Source organism: Helianthus annuus, chromosome 14 (assembly GCF_002127325.2).
Source record: "Helianthus annuus cultivar XRQ/B chromosome 14, HanXRQr2.0-SUNRISE, whole genome shotgun sequence".
In the NCBI taxonomy this organism is placed as follows: domain Eukaryota; kingdom Viridiplantae; phylum Streptophyta; class Magnoliopsida; order Asterales; family Asteraceae; genus Helianthus; species Helianthus annuus.
In genome coordinates, this window is record NC_035446.2 from 148,826,601 (window position 1) to 148,846,157 (window position 19,557).

General features: G+C 33.0%; 2 protein-coding genes across 5 annotated transcripts; both read right to left on the minus strand.

Moving 5' to 3' along the window:
• Positions 1-4,269: 4,269 nt before the first annotated feature.
• Positions 4,270-8,234, minus strand: LOC110904307 (ruvB-like protein 1). The gene is made up of 12 exons (XM_022150151.2): positions 8,078-8,234; positions 6,926-7,114; positions 6,706-6,837; positions 6,463-6,612; positions 6,212-6,367; positions 5,967-6,101; positions 5,814-5,879; positions 5,644-5,750; positions 5,403-5,502; positions 4,879-4,970; positions 4,723-4,792; positions 4,270-4,644 (listed from the first exon to the last, which is right to left on the minus strand). Exons 1-12 carry the CDS (start codon positions 8,165-8,167, stop codon positions 4,555-4,557), a joined length of 1,377 nt encoding a protein of 458 aa, XP_022005843.1. The 5' UTR covers positions 8,168-8,234; the 3' UTR covers positions 4,270-4,554.
• A 3,958-nt stretch (positions 8,235-12,192) lies between these two features.
• On the minus strand, positions 12,193-18,644 carry LOC110904308. Of its 4 annotated transcripts, none has more exons than XM_022150156.2 (7): positions 18,429-18,644; positions 17,405-17,899; positions 16,575-17,044; positions 16,395-16,467; positions 12,951-13,041; positions 12,751-12,830; positions 12,193-12,643 (listed from the first exon to the last, which is right to left on the minus strand). In XM_022150156.2, exons 1-7 carry the CDS (start codon positions 18,495-18,497, stop codon positions 12,485-12,487), a joined length of 1,437 nt encoding a protein of 478 aa, XP_022005848.1. In that variant the 5' UTR covers positions 18,498-18,644; the 3' UTR covers positions 12,193-12,484. The 4 variants fall into 4 exon arrangements, with proteins under 4 accessions (XP_022005848.1, XP_022005847.1, XP_022005845.1 ...); XM_022150155.2 differs by having other exon boundaries at positions 16,395-16,479; XM_022150153.2 differs by lacking the exons at positions 12,193-12,643; positions 12,751-12,830; positions 12,951-13,041 and adding exons at positions 15,508-15,924; positions 16,031-16,110; positions 16,232-16,322.
• Positions 18,645-19,557: the final 913 nt, after the last annotated feature.

A 19,557-nucleotide genomic window follows, 5' to 3' on the forward strand; every position in this document is an offset into this window, starting at 1 on the left:
TATTCTTGAAATATTCACATGTAAATCAGTTTCAGACTTGTGTAACTAGCTGATAGTGTAAGGGGTGGAGTGTAAAAACTTGTTTTAAGGATCTATAGATTTTGATTCGTAGTTTATGGCAATACAGGGCCGTCATCACACGCGCCGTGACCGAAGGCGCGTGACGTTTCTCTTCGGTTAACATGTTCAGGCGTTCAAAAATAACTTTGATATTTTCAACCACTAATTTATTTTTGAATTTTTATCAACAAACACCAACTGACCACTAATTTATTTTTGAATTTTTATCAACAAACACCAACTGAAAAAGCGTCTCATGATGAGAATAATATTATTAAAACTACTCTAGTCGTAAAAGGCCTTCAGGTTTCATATAAAACAATATAAATAAATATATTTAGTTACTAGGTTAGTTCCCCGTGTGTTACACGGGTTGAACAATTTAAACTATTTAATAAATATTTTTTGTAAATACAAACTAAAGAGGGAGACATTTATATACCAATTGACATAAATAAGTTAATATAAAAAGGATGTATGTTAGTATTATAAAATTTATCAGAGAAGAATGTAATCAAACTGTCGCTAAAAATAATACTAAAATAAATATATTATATAACACGTATTATTGTATTTACGTATTACATTACATTTAAATTTAATGATAAATAAAAAGATAGAATGGATGTAAATTACAAAGACACTTAATGTTTAAAAAAAAGATGTAACATGAATAATGATAATTTACGAATATTTTCATTAAATGTATTATTTGAAGATTTGGAAAGTTGTTACTAAGATTTCAGGATTTTTTTTTTTTTTTTTGAAATTAGGATTAACTATTACCAAGATTTTAGGGTTATTTTTTTTTAATTTAGGATAATCTATGAAACTAAAGAGATAAGTAAACCAATGTGTGACACATGACATTTATTGGAACCATCTAATTTCCTGTTTTCCCGCCTCTTTTGTATAGTTATCTTATATTAATTAAATACTAAGGGGCTGTTTGGTAGCCTCTTAATGACCATTCAGATGCCACCTCTTAATGGTTTAAAACCTCTGAATGAATAAGAGGTAACCTCAAGTCTGAATGGTTAAGAGGTAACCTCTGAATGGTAAATCATCATATGTCACATTCTTCTACCTTCTCATTGGTAAAATTCTTAATGGTTCTATTAAGAGGTAGCCTCTTAATGACCATTCAGAGGCTACCAAACAGCCTATAAATTAATATTAAATCGTATCCTACTTTGAATTTGAAATAGAATCCTTCTATTTTTCTAACAAAGTATTATCTTCGAATTTAAAATTGTTAATTTAAGATAAGATGTTTTTAATTTTTCTTTAGGAAAATAAAAAATAGATGACTCCAATGAATGATACGTGTCACATATTAGTTTATTTATAGTATGAATTTGGTATATAAAATTACATTTATTCAACCCGTACAATACACGGGGTTCCTTAAAGTTTTTCTTTTATTTAATATGTCAAATTATATAATAAAATAAAATAAAGAATTTCAAATAATGTCACGTGACACCCTCTCCTTTCATCTTACAATATTAATTTATATAGTATTTTATTTTAATATAATTTTTAATTACTAATACGTGTTTTATATTCATAAATCTATTGATTTTCATCAATTGGTTGTTCGATAAATGAATATGTTTTTTTTTGTTCTGGTGCTAATATTTTTGTTATAATAATCTAAATATATTAGTAGTTGATTACGTTTGAAGTTGATAAGGTATTAACCATTTGAAGTTGATTATGTTTTTAAAGTGATTTTTCTACTTTGAAATTATAAACTTATCTTTACTATAAAATATATAATTTATAAACATTTGCTTTTATATGTTTTTTAAACGGATAAATAATAATAAAATTAAATTGATATGTGAAGGGAGATCAGATTTCAGGATTATTAGTATTATTATTATTATTATTATTATTATTATTATTATTATTATTATTATTATTATTATTATTTTGAATTTAGGGATTCAATATTATTTGTAACATCATATTTTAAAGTCAATATATATCTATTTATTTTAATATACTTTATTATTTCTACATCTGACCGAAAATAAAATATTCTTCTTTTAAAACTCAAATCTTATCCAATAAAACACCGAAACTTAAATGAAATTCACAATATTCAAGTAGACTATTAGAATATTCAAGTAGATTATTATTATCATTATTATTATTATTATTATTATTATTATTATTATTATTATTATTATTATTATTATTATTATTATTATTATTATTTTGAATTTAGGGTTAACCATGAAACTAAAGGGATTATATTTTAGGAGGGAAAATAGATTTCTAGATAGTGTCATTGATTGCCATGTGTCTCAAATTGGTTTACTTTATTATATGTATAGAAGATTCCTTTTAAATAGATTCACGAGTATAAATATTAAAACTCACGGATCAAAAGTGAAGATTATTATAGATAGAAAATTCACGACTTTAAACTTGAGAGGTAAAAGTGCAGAGACATATACTTGCAGGAATGAAAAACAAAATGTGATACACGAACTCGTGTTACATGACCTTAGTGTGACATACCATCTAATCCAATACGTATGTAACCAAGATCCACAATTTGACCCACAATTTAACCCATAATTTATAACGCAATTTGACTTAGAATTAACGACAGTTCAACAATTAACTACTTAGGCTTACTATTTTCATCAAAGCATTTTATTTGTAATTCACTAATTTGTATGTATATGATTATTGAATATTACAACCCAGTCAACACTATAGATCCACCTGTATCAATGCATAAAAACTCTAAAGAGGGTGGGGGGGGGGGGTGTTTATTAAGAGAGTTAGTTGTAAATAAACCAAACATTCGTGAATTGTTCAGGGAGAAGTTCACTTATATTTGTTTATTTAAATAAACGAACGAACATTAACATACATTTTATTCGTTCATTTATGTTCGTGAACTTTATTTGTGTTCGTTCATTTATGTTTGTTAAAAGTTTAATAAATACATAAGTAGTTATCTTCCTATACTAATAAATGAAAATCTTTATTGCCACATGTCATTCATTCTTTGGTGCCTCCTCCCAACTTTAGTTTTAATACATGTGCGTGTGTTTTTCACCTTAAAAATGGTCAAACTTTCTAATAACATTAACTGTAAAATATTAAACTTAAATTTAATCATTTTAAACAACTTATCATCACGTTAAACAAAGACATCATATAATGTTATAAAATTTTTATTTGAATATTTACATGCCAACTAATAATTAATGAAGTCGTCTAGACACTCAAAATTATAGCTTAAAATTTAGTCCTATTTTTTAAACGTATAATTTATTTGTAGTATGATTTTTTAGTATGTAATATTTTCTATATTATGATGATATACATATCTCGCTTCATGATCCATATATCCAAAAGTCGTATTTATATCAAAGTGTTTATTATATCACTAATATACATAGTAGAATTTAATTATGATTCATTTCGCACAACCACATAATTTACAATTATTTTTAAATACTTACAGTCTCATCATCATTATTTTAACTTTTAGTGTTATTAATTTTAATCGTATATAATAAAATGGATTATAGTGACTCAGAAGAGAAGCGAAAACTTGGAAAACTATTTTGGATAGTCGAAAACGTAAATTTTCTTTTGTTTCACACCTTTATGTAATATTTCATTTCACTAATAAGGATTAGATACAAGTTTATGATTTACATTTTTTTTATATTCAACCCGTGTTACATGGGTTTGTAAGCTAATTTTACATAAATATAAACATTAAGCGGGATTTCTAACTACTCTTATAAAAATAACTAATTAGTAGTTGGACTTCCTAGTAATAAAAAAGGATTTCTAATTGAACTTATCGTAATCAATCACTATTCTAATCTAAACCTATTAATAGAACAACCGGGATGAACAGTGATAAAAACTACTTATGTTCGGTCAATTATGTTCATATGTGTTCTTTATGCTTATTAACTTATGTTTGTATACGTTTGTTTATTTGTTTATGTTTGTGAATTGTTCATTTAGCCTTTAAACGAACGAACATAAAGAACACGAACATGCTCATTTTCTTAATGAACGAACATGAACAGAAAATGTGTTCAGTTCGTATCCAGTTAAAGTTAAATGAATGAACACAAACATGCCCCTGTTCGTGTTCGTTCGGTTCGTTTACAGGCCTAAAAAGAATCACAGCAATGATGCAATTATCTGGACAAAAAAAAAGAACAGCAAGTCCGAAACAATATTCACATACAACCCGGGTTTAAAACAGTCTGATTCTCTTGTTTGTCTTGAATGAGAAAAGCTAAAAAAACAACCCATTTCTCATTCTGCTAAATCATTTTTAAAACGTGTTCAAATCCCTTGTACACCAAAACCCAGGGATCAACGCCACACACATAACAAAATGTTTGCTCGAGAACGGAACCTACAACTTCTTTTAGATGTCTAGAAAAGATTCAGCATATAAGTTTTTATACCAGAAGTTGAGCCCGATTTCAAGATTCATCAGGAGATGTATCTATCTTGTTGTTCTTGTAGAAGTTTGGCCGATGACTTTGCATTCAGATAAAGGCTGCACACTTCCTCCAGATCCGCCTGTATAAATGGAATTTGCACAGTGAATTTACATGTAATTTAAGATGTAATATGCAAAAAGAAGAGAAATGGTACCACCTTGCAAATACCCTCACGACCATTCATTTTTGCCACAACGCTGCCTGGTGATAATAACTGTACCGCATGCCTGCACGTAACAAGATTATTAAAACAAAAAAAGAAAAAAGGAATTGGGAAATTTATGAAGGTAAGAACAATGAAGAAAAGTCAAACCTCAAAGATGCTTGTTGACCAATCTCACCAAGGTAAGCCAAACTTTCTTCATCTATAGATATCTCTTCCACCTGTGCCCTGATAGCCAGTATCTGACCAACACATCAAGCAATAAGATATCTTTAATTCTTAATTGAAATTGATATTAGAGTTAATTGCCCGGATGGTCCCTGTGGTTTAACGTTTAGTCCCCACCTTCTGAAAATAGCAGGTATGCTCCCTATGATTTGTTATTTTATTACTCGGATAGTCCCCTGAGTAGATGCAGTTAGTTTGGAAATAGCAGGTATGCTCCCTATGGTTTGACATTTTGTTTCTCGGATAGTCCCCTGAGTAAATGTCAGGGGACTATCCGAGTAACAAAATGACAAACCATAGGGAGCATACCTGCTATTTCCAAAAGGTGGGGACTAAACGTGAAACCACGGGGACCATCCGAGCAATTAACTCTTGATATTATATAACTTTAGTAAATAGATACTGTCATACTGTAATACCAATTGGTTTAAACTCTTTCTTTATACCTGAATCATCTCAGCTGGGCCATATGTCTCTGTTCGTATGATCACTAGCCTGTCTAGAAGATCCACCGGTATGCCATGAGGACTTGACATATCAGTTCCTCTGCAAACCAAAACTTTCAAGTCGGTAAATATAAAAAGAAAAAGATCAAATCTTTTTATTACTGAAACGTAAAATAACTCAAATGCTATTAATAACGATCACTGATAACAATTAGAAGGGGTCAACATGTAGAAACTTCACCTCACAGTACATATCCCTCTATTTGTAGCAAAGATTACAATTGGAGATAACGAGCTTTCTAAAGCACGATTTAAGTACGAAAAACACTCCATATCCAGCATATGTACCTGCAAAACAAGTTAGATTAATATAACAAATACGAACAGTGTTAAAAATGATATAAAAAGTACCTCATCAATAAATAAGACACCAGGGACAAGCTCTGCCACCCCTTCCTCAATGTAACGATTAACAACCTGCAATTAACATAAGCTCGTTAATCGTGCATTCTTAACTAACCAATTAAGAGTGATAGTTCATAAAGAAATATGGACAATGGATACCTTATTGATTTCTTGTCTCAATTTGTCAGTGATTTCGGTTTTTCTGGGCTTCATCATTTGACCCATTAATGACAGTATATCCTGTCCACCTTGAGGGCGTGCATTTGCAGCATCAAGATCATGAAGTGTTACATCCTGACCAAAAAAAAGAAATATTCATACATACATACATACATACATATATATATATATATATTCATCAACTGAATAACTTAGAAAAGCTTTATAAGGTTCTAGAAACAAACCTGAACTATCTCTTTCTTTTTGTGAACCTCTCCTTTAGGAAGAGGAACATACTCTTCAGCCTCAAGATCGAATTCGGTTGCAAATGCATCACTCCTGCCTACCCTTTTAACTGCACCACTGTTTGCTTCTATATATATAACATCACCAACAGCTACCTGTATATATAGTTACATTCCTTGGTAAAGATAACGAAATATAAAAAGCTTTCGTTAGCATGAATGAATTCTAGCATAGAAAAAGGACAACATACCTTTTCCTTAATCAAAGCATCGTAAATAGTCGGGTCCAGTTTCAATTGCTTTGTTCCTTTAACGGTTTTCAATCCAATAATAACATGACTTATGGCTTTGCCGTATCCGCCAGTCACACTTTCAGTTTCTTCTGGAGATAGTTCAGTTACCTAAAACCATATATTCCCCAAATTATCAAATTATATCATTAAGCATTAATTAATTTTAATCGGAAAAGACAAAGGTTGAACTTCACTTCTTACCTCTCCTTCATAAACCTCTTTATTTTCCTTGATACGTAAACCAATAGCCCTCCGGAAATTCTCCATCAAGACCTCGGTTTTCTTTACCTCTGATGAGTAGACTTCTGATCCAACCATTGGACAAAACGGAACCTACGGATACGTAGAATCTTTTTATTTAGAACTAGAAAAAAAAGCAATTCCAATTTTAGACAATTCGGTGTGTGTAATAACGGCATACCTTTGTACCAAGTTCCTGGGAAATACCAAGGGCAAGAGCGGTTTTACCAGTACCCGGAGGTCCAGCGAACAAAAGTGCCCGTCCGGCCATCTTTTTCTGGCGAATCATATCAACTACAAGCCCACCAGCCTCTCTTGCTGACACCTGTCCCACAAATCCAGCAGCTAACGGAATCGCTTTTCCAGTAGCCTGGACATATGAACGATAACCATATCACAACATGTCCAGCATAAAGTAAATTCAAATCCATAACACTGTCAAGAAAAAGGATTTGCAGCAAACCGAAGTTCGTTTACAAACCTTAATCCAAAACAATGCTTCCACACACTCGCAATATATAAGCCGGTCTGTATGTCCATATGTTTATGCAACAGAAACAAAACAGTAAACCCTAAGCTAAAAAACTAATCTGTAACAAGCTATGTTTAACACGCCAAATTTGTCAAAAACAACAAGAGTAAATTACAAAAATCGTCTTTTATGTATGTCACTTATTGCAAACCGTGTCTTTTATCTTCAATAATTACAGAAAACGTACTTGATGTTTGCAAACCCTTGCAAGTTATGTCCTTTAGCCCTAACTCGATTAATTTTTTGTGGTTAAATCTGACCAAATGGACCCAACATGAGGGTATTTTGGTCATTTTACTCTCATGTGGGGTCCATTTGGTCAGATTTAACCACAAAAATACCCTCATGGGGGGTTCATTTGGTCAGATTTAACCACAAAAATTAACTGAGGTAGGGCTAAAGGACATAACTTGTAAGGGTTTGCAAACATCGAGTACGTTTTCTGTAATTATCGAAGACAAAGGACACAGTTTGCAAATACATATACGTAAAGGACGATTTTCGTAATTTACTCAAACAACAATTTACAGCATACAAATACAAAAACAAAAAACAAATTCAGTCCCACTTGCTTGCAATTCCTAGTGATTAAACCCTAAAAACTGATGGACAGATCAGCCAAAGCTAAAGTACATAACATTTATCAAAGGTAAACTTTATGTGAAATAAAAGATAAACATCAAGCAATCAGTCCAGCACCGTTGCACCATATAAGCAAGATCACAAAATTATAGCACGATAAACCCTAAACCCTAATTAAGACCTGAAAAATATGGAAAAAAGGGAGCGGGTGCAAAATACCTCAAGGCCAAGGCCTTTAATGTGAGTGTGTGTAGCAATACGTTGTTTCTTGGTAGTAGATTGAACTTCTTCGATCTTCATCTTGTTCATGTTGTGTGTCTTGTTTGCTCTCTGTGTGTTTATGTTGAAATAGCACCTGACCCGTGTGTGGAGTTCGGAGCGAATTCCGGGTTATAACTTATTAGGGTTTGCCTCTTTTTGAGAGGATTTGCACAATTTCCCCCTGGACAAATAGCCGGATGACAGGTTTAGTCCTTCATGAAGCATCTAGCAAAGAATTGGAAATCCAGTTTTAACTTATTACAAATTTTATTGTGATATATTTTTATGTTCTAATAATTTTTGGCGGTATGGTTTCGCGAGGGAACGTTCAAGCTAAACTCTTAAGCCAGTGTGGGCCTGGTTAAGACAATATAGTCTGGCCGAAATGAGGCAACGTAGCTCTTCAATTTAGGGAGTGCAGTAGCTTAATACAAGAAAGTCGTCGTTTTAAAAAAAAAATATTAGTACACCCCTCCTCTCTATATCTCTTTCTCTATATATACATACATATATAGATAGACAAAGTAAAGAAGGGCGTGTAAATAAATTATTTTCTTTTTATAAAGTTATAAATTGTCATCTTATACTGGTGAATAAAAAAGAAAGTAAATTTGAAAGAGCTAAAAGATATACTTCTATCCTACATGGATTGATTAGAGAAGAAAATGATATAAGAAAAGTATTTATAGAAGATGCTCACTCTTCTTATAAAAAATCACTACAATCTATTTTTAGAGTGCATATTGTGGGTGGCGTTCCATGCCACCTCACCCACAAAAGAGCGTTAAACATCAAAACGTATTGGTTAAAGGATCATTGACCTCAAGGGAAGCAACACCATATTAAGTTATTAACACCTTAACTTCAATGGCTTTGCCAAATGGATCCAACCCCCAACCCCTGTAAATACTAAAATTAGGTGCCTAAACAGACACGTAAGTTGATTAAATCAAAGATTCTCATGTTTTAAACTATGATTAAATTGAAGCCTTAAATCAAGGAAGTTGGGTCTAACAACTTTGTCAAATCACTTGCGGTCATGGGCCCCATATCTCAAGTTATGCGTCTTTAAAGTTTAGGCCCTTTATGCGTTGTTTATCTAAATAGTCCGAATAAAAACCCGACAACTATTAGACAAGCTCCTTATCATAAATAAACAACAATATAACATATGGAAGTGAACAAATCACGGCAGTGGACAAATCACAACTATCCATAACTTATTAGGATTATAATATTCGACTACAACACTTGAATCTATCTAGTATCTACAATATTCGTGTTATGCGTTGAACTTTATACGTACTAAATTATGAAGACGTGGTTTGTTTGTATAGAACATACATGCATCAACAAAGAATCCAAAGAGAGTCAAGACATTTGCTTCATGTGTGACTCCATTATTTCTTCGGATACTACCACATGTTTTGACTTTAACAGGGATGATATCCCTCTCTCAGTCGACAATTACAAAATTTCGTTGAGGAATTGCCTCGTCCTAAGATCACGAAGAAGCTAATGTTGAATTATCATAACTGAAAATAGTAGATCATGTTATTGTTAACTTTATATGTTCCAAAATATGGATATATTGGAGCAATTCAATGCCAAAGATGACATAGATGATTGAGTTGAAGCATACTAAACTATGAATGAAATGGATTTCATCTGCAAGGATACATGCCACATGGACCCTTAAATGATAGCAATTCATTAAAAAATGTTGTGCCAAAATTATGGAAACATATGTGATGGGGTATGGTATTGGACCTGACCTGAACGGTCAGACATTCTTGTTACTTATCGCCTTTTATATTAATATTTATTATTGTTGCTTACTAACCTAATTGCGAGGCCCAACGCGATATAGTTTACTCTACATTGGGCTGGGGACTTGTAGAGATAACCCTTAACTGGGCCTGGCCCATTGAGGTTAGGGGATACCTATGTCTCCTATATAAAGAGGTGTTCACCTCATTATTAGGGCACAAGAGATGGAGCCACCACACTTTTGTAGCTGGAAATAAGGATTCTTCTCCTACCGGCAATCTCTACATCCCCACTTTTCTATCTTTTCCATTGCAGATCTAGGTTCAAGAAGAAGAACAAGGTGTGATTTTCCATTATCTCGGAGAAAGCGGTTCGAATCCCTCTTCAGGTGAACCCGTGTTTCTTCAATATGACAATTAGATATAATTTGATTTTTATAATTAGTATTTAAACTTAGTAAATTAAATAATACAAAACTACAAGATAAACAGTTTATGAGGTTGAAATATAAAAATATTTTTGAATGATTGATTCGACAAAAAAATATCTTCAAATAAAACATTCAGGCTTTTGTAATTATACTAGTTTTTGCCCCGTTCGCGTTGCGGGACAATAAGGCAAATATTTCTCTTTCATAACATGTATGTCTGTACAGAGGGCAAAATCGGAATTATATTTTGAACAGCAGGCGAAATCATGATTTTAAACTGAGAGCAAAATCATAATTTTGAGCTAGGGGAAAACATAATTTTATTTTTAACTGTGGGAAAAAAACGTAATTTTGTGCTGAGGGCAGAATCGTAATTTTGAGCTAGAGGGAAAAACAACATTTTATTTTTAACTGGGGCAAAAACGTAATTTTAAACGGAGGGCGAAACCGTAATTTTAAACTGGGAACAAAATTAAAAAAAAGTTTTTTAACCAAGGGCAAAAGCGTATTTTGAGCTAGGGCAAAAGTACAATTTTATTTTTAGCTGGGGGCAAAAACGTAATTTTAAATGAAGTACGAAAGCGTAATTTGGGAATAAAATTTAAAAAAAAATGATTGGTCCAATAGGGAAGTGACAGGGAGCTAATAATCTTGAGCTAGGGGAAAACATAATTTTATTTTGAACTGTAGGCAAAAACGTAATTTTGAGCTGATGGGGCAGAATCATAATTTTGAGCTAGAGGGAAAAGCAATATTTTATTTTGAACTGAGGGCAAAAACGTAATTTTTAACGGAGGGCGAAACCGTAATTTTAAACGGGGAATAAGATAGAAAATGAGTTTTTGAATCGAGGGCAAAAACGTAATTTTTAGCTATGGGCAAAAGTATAATTTTATTTTGAGTTTGGGGCGAAAGCGTAATTTAAGCTAGTGGCAAAATTATAATTTTTTTATCTGGGGACAAAACCGTAATTTTAAACGAAGGACGAAAGCATAATTTTAACCTGGAAATAAAATTAAATTAAATATGGGTCGGTCCAATAGGAATGTGTCAGGCAAGGAATGTGCCAGGCAAGCTGCCTGGCACTATTCCTTTTCACTTCTAAATGTATATGACTTGCATGACACTATTCCTTTTCACTTCTAAATGTATATGTAGGTTAATTATTGTACAGAAAAAAAATCATATCTGTTGCCCCCAAAAGAGTAGTTCTTAACAGGATACAGTACTCGTACTTATACCTGTACCGGTACCAAAAATACCGGTACCGAGTTTGAACAAAACTGGGTACCAAATACTGTACCAAATATATAGGTATTGTACGGGTATTTTTGGTACGGTACCCGCTTTGGTACCATTTTGTTTTTATTTAGTTTTTTGAGCACTTGTACGAGTACTAAATAGGTAAAATTGACATGAGTACCAATATAGTACGGGTATCAAATAGGTAAAATTGGTACGAGTACCAATACGATACGAGTACCATATATGTGAAATCAATACAAGTACTATAAATACCATAATACGAAATAGAACATAATACAAAAAAACTTTTAAAGGTCTACATAAAATTCGGTACCAGTACCCGTTTTTACCCGTACCAATACCGAAAGTACCGAATACAAAAATCAATAAAACTGGATACCAATACATGTACCAAATACCTAAAATCGATACAAGTACAGATACGGATACAGGTACGAGTACGGGTATTAGGGAAAAAAAGCTCATCCCTAGTTCTTAAACAATGACCATCCATGATTCATCACATTGTATACTATTCTTTTTTTTTTCTTTTTTTTTAAAATAGATATTCATAAACTCATGTATACCATAAACATACTAGAAAGATCCAAATAAATATAAAATTTTCACTCCAAAAATTCATACCTATTTTATATAAAAATCCGGCAAATAAAAATATCTCTTGTTTAAATAAGCCTCTATCCAATATACTATATTACTAATTATCGTTACAGAAAACTATAGTGTTTCTACTAATAATATACAGACTAAAACTTACACACCAACATACTCTCTGTCTAACTATAATCTAAAACTTAAGCTACAGCTAATGCAACCTCAATAAGACATTAGTTCCCACTAGAAGCTTCTACGTTGCGGATTTCTGTTTGGACATGCGAAGATGATGTTGGTTGCGTTTCTTAATGTAAAATAGGCTCAGAATCAGTCTGGTTATTCGATCTAGCAAGCCATCGTCTTCTTAGTCTTAAAACCTCAACAAGAACTGAACTAGCACACATGACGACCCCACACCCCGCGAATGTTGCAAGAAGAATCGATAAAACTGGATTAATATGTATCTGCGTGGCATTATATCCAAATGTAAAATAAAAAATGTGACTAAAAATAATGTAACGAGCTATAACTTTTGTTTCACATGGATATTCAATATTGTAATGTTTCTTACCAGGTCGTAGAAAACATGTGCGAAGATCACGACAAATGAAAACTGAATTGCTGCATATAACCAGACGAATTGTCTCTTCACTGTATACAGAAAAACACCATATGTCAATTAACTGAAATGAGAAAGATTCGTTTTATAAAATAATGAAACCCTGTAAGGTATTGTGTATTATTGATTAGCTATTTAAATAGATGACATACCCATGGTGGATGATGTCATGGATGACAGAAGACCCAAGACACATGAAAACAGTAGAGAGAGCGCGATTGCACTTGTACCCATGTCCCCAACCAACCTGGTGAAGTGGATAAAATATATGTAGAAGATCTGAAGCTCAAAAAAACGTAGGGGTGTGGGGTCGATCTTCGCTGACAGATGAGATACAAACACATTCCGCATATCTTCAAGCAGACTGTGGTTTAGTTGTGACAAAAATGGCTTCCTTGAAACTGGTCCATTGAAAGATTTGAAGGAAAAACAATCCGAGTTAGTGTTTCTAATCGACATTGAGAATCTTGTTCCGCCTCTGCAGGCGATGCTTTATGGTCTAAAGGTGATTCAAAATCACTTGAATAGGCGGGAGACTTCGGATGCTAGAGTAAGGGTTCTATCTCTTGGTATAGGAGTTGGTATCTTGGAAAGGATTTTTATAAAGAAGTTTGGTGCAGAGATAGTGGGTGTAGATAAAGATCCAGATGTTATGAGCTTTGCATATACCTATTTCAGGTCTTCACTGGTGGATGATGAGTGGAAGGGTCTGACCTTAATTTCGGGATACTGTGCCTTAAGCGTTCTTTCTGAATTGTCCAATGGTATAAGCAAATCAAACCTTAAGCTTGTTGAAGCATGCCGTGTTTATAAGGGTTTACGTTATAATGTTGTTCTTCTTAACATCATAGATCATGATGATCTATCGGGGTGGGGGGCTTGTGTGCCCCCGCGCCACTTTGTTGAAAAGTCAATATTTGACAAAATCAAGGGTCTTCTAGACCCTGAGGGTGCCTTTGTTATGCAAGTCATTGTTCCTGATATATGCTATGAAGAAAAGTTCATACTTTTGGGCGGTTGTTTTAGAATTGTTTTCAAAATTGCTCTTAATCACAAGTCAAAGTATGTGTTGGTTGCAACAGATTCGGCCGTGTTTGCAAGTGGCGAAAACAAGCCCGGTCGTACCTCGGATGTTATTACCTCATTGGTAACATGTTCATTCAACATTGATGAAACTTTTTATTAAGGTATGTTTCTAGTGATGTTTACTTTTACAAATAAGCATGAAAAGTTAATTGTTGTTTGGTTTTGCAGTGAAATTGTGTTCTCAGGCTGCTTTGATCTTATCTAGTGAGGAATGACTTAGGGCGGCTTGGATCTGGTGAAGGCTGTCTACTATTGCTTCCTTAGGGTATCATTTTGAACAATTTTTTTTTTTTTTTTGGGGGGGGGGGTTTAAAAAACGTCTGGATTTATAGTTTGAATGATTGTTTTTTAAGTATTTGGCCACTCGACATTCTGACATTCATGGTATTTTTAAGTATTTAACATTAATGGTTGCAGTTAGTCGGTAGGTTTTTAAAATGTGCGTAAATCAATATGCTTAGTTTTAGGTGTTTCCAAAAGTTGTATTAGCTGTTAAAACATTATAGTATCATGTTTTAAAAGTTTGGTTGCTTATAGAGGTTGTTAAGGGCCTGCTGTGCACTGTTTTAGGTGTTCAAAGATGTTAAAATTCATGTTTTAATTGTTTTCTGTCAAAAGCAGCCCATTTACACATCAAAAACTGTTGATTAATGTTGTCAAATGTTACTGTCAAAGCAGTTGGTACATCTTTCTGTGATGATTTGTGCATGCAAAATCCTCCTTTTATAAACAAAAAACACATGATGTATGATGACAAACATATTCTATTACAATGAAATAACATAAGTAAGTTGATTAACAAAGTCCTAATACCCAATTCAACTAAATCCACAATGACACCATACAATGGAAGACTACTAGCTAGTTTAAACCAAGGGGAAAGTAGTTGCGTCATCAACTGTGGATATAGCCTACGATGAACTGTTAGCAATGGTGTGGCCATTATTATAACCAGTTAACATTATCCTTCGTGAGTGTTATTGGTATAGGAGTCTTTCGCGGGGTAGTATCTTTCCATCCGTTCACTAGATACGCAAAATTCATCGTAATGACGAGGAAATGAAAATGTGTTTTCTTTGGTGAAAAAAAATTAATAAATAAACAATGAATCCATGTAAACCATTTTCATGGTCATATTTGCTCCTGTTGTATACTCTGTTCAATATGATTTTTAGATGTTGATATTTGATTTTGTTGTATCAAATAAGTTATTTAATTTAGGAAGAAGATCGAGTGCATAGCATCTAGATGTTGATATTTGATTTGTTAGTATCAAATAAGTTATCTTCCGAGCAAAACGTACATTGTTATCTATACTTTTTTTTTCAGATGACAAAGTAAGAAACTATATGCTAATATAATTATTTTGTATTGAAGATAGAAAAACATGTCTCCCACAAAATATATAATTCGAATATTTAACCGGTGACTAGGCATAAAAACTGATTGATGGATCCACGGTTGGAGGCATAGCCTTTTTATTTTATTTCTCTATAAATAAATATTCATAAACTCATGTATACCATAAACATACTAGAAAGCTCCAAATAAATTACCACAATCAAAATCCGAATCAAAATACAATTTTCACTCCAAAAATTCATACCTATTTTATAAAAAAAATCCAGCAAATAAAATATCTCTTGTTTAAATAAGCCTCTATCCAATATACAATATTACTAATTATCGTTACAGAAAACCATAGTGTTTCTACTAATAATATACAGACTAAAACTTACACACCAATATACTCTCTGTCTAACTATAATCTAAAACTTAAGCTACAGCCAATGCAACCTCAATAAGACATTAGTTCCCACTAGAAGCTTCCACATTGCGAATTTCAGTTTGGACATGCGAAGATGATGTTGGTTGCGTTTCTTGATGTAAAACAGGCTCAGAATTAGTCTGGTTATTCGATCTAGCAAGCCATCGTCTTCTTAGTCTTAAAACCTCAACAAGAACTGAACTAGCACACATGACGACCCCACACCCCGCGAATGTTGCAAGAAGAATCGATAAAACTGGATGAATACGTATCTGCGTGGCATTATATCCAAATGTTGTATAAAAACTGTGACTAAAAATAATGTACGAGCTACAACTTTTGTATCACATGGATATTCAATATTGTAATGTTTCTTACCAGGTCGTAGAAAACATGTGCGAAGATCACAACAAATGAAAACTGAATTGCTGCATATAACCAGACAAATTGTCTCTTCACTGTATACAGAAAAACACCATATGTCAATTAACTGAAAAATGAGAAAGATTCGTTTATAAAATAATCAAAGACCGTAAGGTATTGTGTATTATTGATCAGCTATTTAGATAGATGACATACCCATTGTGGATGATGTCATGGATGACAGAAGACCCAAGACACATGAAAACGGTAGAGAGAGCGCAATTGCACTTGTACCCATGTCCCCAACCTTCATATAACACGTTTATCAAACGGTTAGACATGTTTCACATGTGAAGCACGAAATTTTAGCCGGTCTTACCAAAAGCTGCTCGAGAAAACAGAAGTATGCAAGCATGCTAACAATGACGAGAATCGGGACTTCCTGCCAAACCCTATAGATATCGCTGAACGATATGAGAACGAAAACTAACATTAGCTAGACGGTAATCAAGAAACATGATTTGATCAAGAAAACAGGCTTGTTACGTTGTTAACTTACCCATACGCGTTAATATCCATTTGAGTAGCTCTGCTTGCACCAGAACTTCGGTTTCTAGCACTACTCTGAATTCTTAATAGTGTAACGGGTAAGTTTTTGACTTCTTGATGGCACACATCACATGTTTTGTTACCTTTTATGCTAAACCATTTTATGGCACATTCTTGATGGGCTAAAGCAAGTTCACCTTTGCAGCTGCATTCCATCTTTAAGGTTTCTCCACCTTCACATAATTCAACAAAACATATTCTACAAACCGCCTCTTCTTCAGGTATGTCTTCAGCGTCATCAACTTCGTTGTCATCTTCGTTGTTACCGGTTGGAGTAGGGGTTGGAGTGGTGGCATCAGCCTCTTTCACTCGTGGAGTCGAAGGAATCACACGAAAAAACGAATCCATTCTCTTGAGAGTTGTTTCCTTTTCAAGATTTGGCGCTGATCGCGATCGAACCATATGTCCCTTGACTTTAGCCTACAAATATACAAGAAAACCATACTAAATAGTGTTTTTATACCCTAAACCTTAAACCTTAAACATGGTTATAGAATAACAGAAAGGGTAGATTACATTTTATGTCCTTTAAGTTTGAGCAAAATTGCAGACGTTGTTCTTTAAGTAACAAAATTGCACTTGATGTCCTTTATGTTACAGTTTCTCATCATGCGGTGTCCTTTTGCCCTAACTCAATAGTTTTTTTTATGTTAACTGTTAACACGTGTCACTCACACGAGGGCATAATGGTCATTTTCAAGTGTAATTTTGTTAATTAAAGGACAGTGTCGACAATTTTGCTACGTAAAATGCAATTTACTCTAACAGAAATCAGCATACCTCTGAACTGAGGGAGCCCGTCGAGCTTCCGGATACGGGTTCAGAGCCCAGGCCCGAATGAGCAACAGGGGTAACGGGTAGAGAAGCCGGCGTCTTCCCACGAGGGGTAAAGATCTTTGTAAATGACCATGATCTTGAAAAATTAGACTTTTCTTGAGGCAAAGAAGAAGGGGTTGGTGGAATTATAATAACAACTGGCTTTTCTGTATCAGAAACAATATTTCTGTTTTTGAAACTCAGTTTGGTTAAAAGAGTTTTCTTTAATGATTTTGTTTTTGGTGTGTGAGTAGCTGGTGATTGCACCTCTGTTGAAGAGTTTGGTGTTAAATTAAAGTTGACTTTTTTGGGTGTTGGAGTTAATGTTTGAGGCATTTTTATCATCACATGTTCATTAGATGATCTTGAAGGTATCTCCAAGAACAGATTCTGTTTTCTCCAGTGCTTGTTGTTGTTGTTCTGTGCTTCTGAATTTGACTCAATAACATCTTCTTCAACCTAAAAACAAACAAGAGTTAAACTAAAGGATAAATGCCACATCAAAAGGTGGGAAATTTATACAAAATTGAATAAAGAAAGAGCCATTTTAGCTACAAAATTGAATAAAGAAAGAGCCATTTTAGCTCAAAAAGCAAGACTTTATTACAATTCTAGCATTCTTTTTTATGCAAATTTGACACAAAGGTGTAATAATAACAAGAAGCTTTATCTTTTATCCAAGAATTTGGGGCAACTTCATATAAATTTTTTAAACTAAAAATACAAAAATTAAACCATTTCCCAATTTAGAAACTCAATTACATAAACCTTCAGTTGACCATTACCCAATTTTGTTACTCCTAATGAACAAAAAGTAAAAACAGTTGCAAAAGGGATAACATAACATACCCACATGATTAAGTTAAAAAATATCATAGCTTTAGTAATAAATGATCAAAATAAAGATGACCCATCATAAATATCCACCCAAAAAACAGATCTTGATCAAAATTTACAGAAAAAAAAGGAGAACTTAATGATGAAAAACCTTGTGAATAGAGACTGCAACTTCTTCAGTTGGTGATGAAGTTGAATCATGAAGCTCAATTAGAGGCATGGTGTTAAGATGGATAGAAGTGGTTAGCAACTAAAATGGAGAAAGTGTGAGTTATGATGTTAGATAATATGTTGATGGGCATGAAAAGAGTGGGGTGGTTTGTGTGGGAAGGGGGGCATTTATATCTTTGTCACTCACTCCACAATTATTATATTCCTCATATCTTAGATAATTTAATTAATGCATACCATCTAACTTCCAAGAATAATATGTCCACATCACTAGGTAAAAAGTTATACAATACAAATACAATATGTTTTCTTAATTTTTTTATTCATCATTGATTGTTAATAAACCTAGGAAAATTTGTAGACATGGCAAAATTAAGGTTCTTTGATGGTTTGAATTTTAAGTAAGATTAAAAATAGAATTTTCTTGATTTAGGTTTAAACTAAATAAAATTAAATATTGGTGGGGATTAATTGATTTCGCTATATCAGATCTGATATAACGCATAACATGAATAATATATATTTGTACTTTCTATGTCTGATAAGTTGACACGTAAAGTTACAAATATAGGAGAAGAGAAGAGACGGTGTATGTAAACATGTATCATCATCTTTGTCTTCGTTATAATATAGATAAGTTATAAAAAGTTGACGTATATTTTATATTCATATTGTTTAAAATAAAATGTATTGTAATATACTAATCGTGTTTAACTATTTAGATGATAATAAATAGTCTTATAAACCAAAGTAACAGATCAATATGTCATAATATATAAAAGGTAGATTCTTGTCAAATAACAGTTTGTGATAAATCTTTCAACATAGTACAAGTTAGTGTTGTTTTAATAATAGAAAGGATAAAACATTATGGTAATACTTTTCAACTGTTATGAAAACTTGCTCTCGTGGTAAATTGGTTTGTTCTCTCTTCTGAAGAAGCAAATTCGATTTTTGAACCATTTTCGAGGGATATCTGGGTGAAGGGACAAATCGAGGCTTTAATCCTGGGTTAAACCTAACGGGAGGAGAGAGGGAAAGTTTATGAATTACATCCGGTTCCCACACATCAAAGGGCATGGTCTCATAACAGTCAACGAATAGACCTT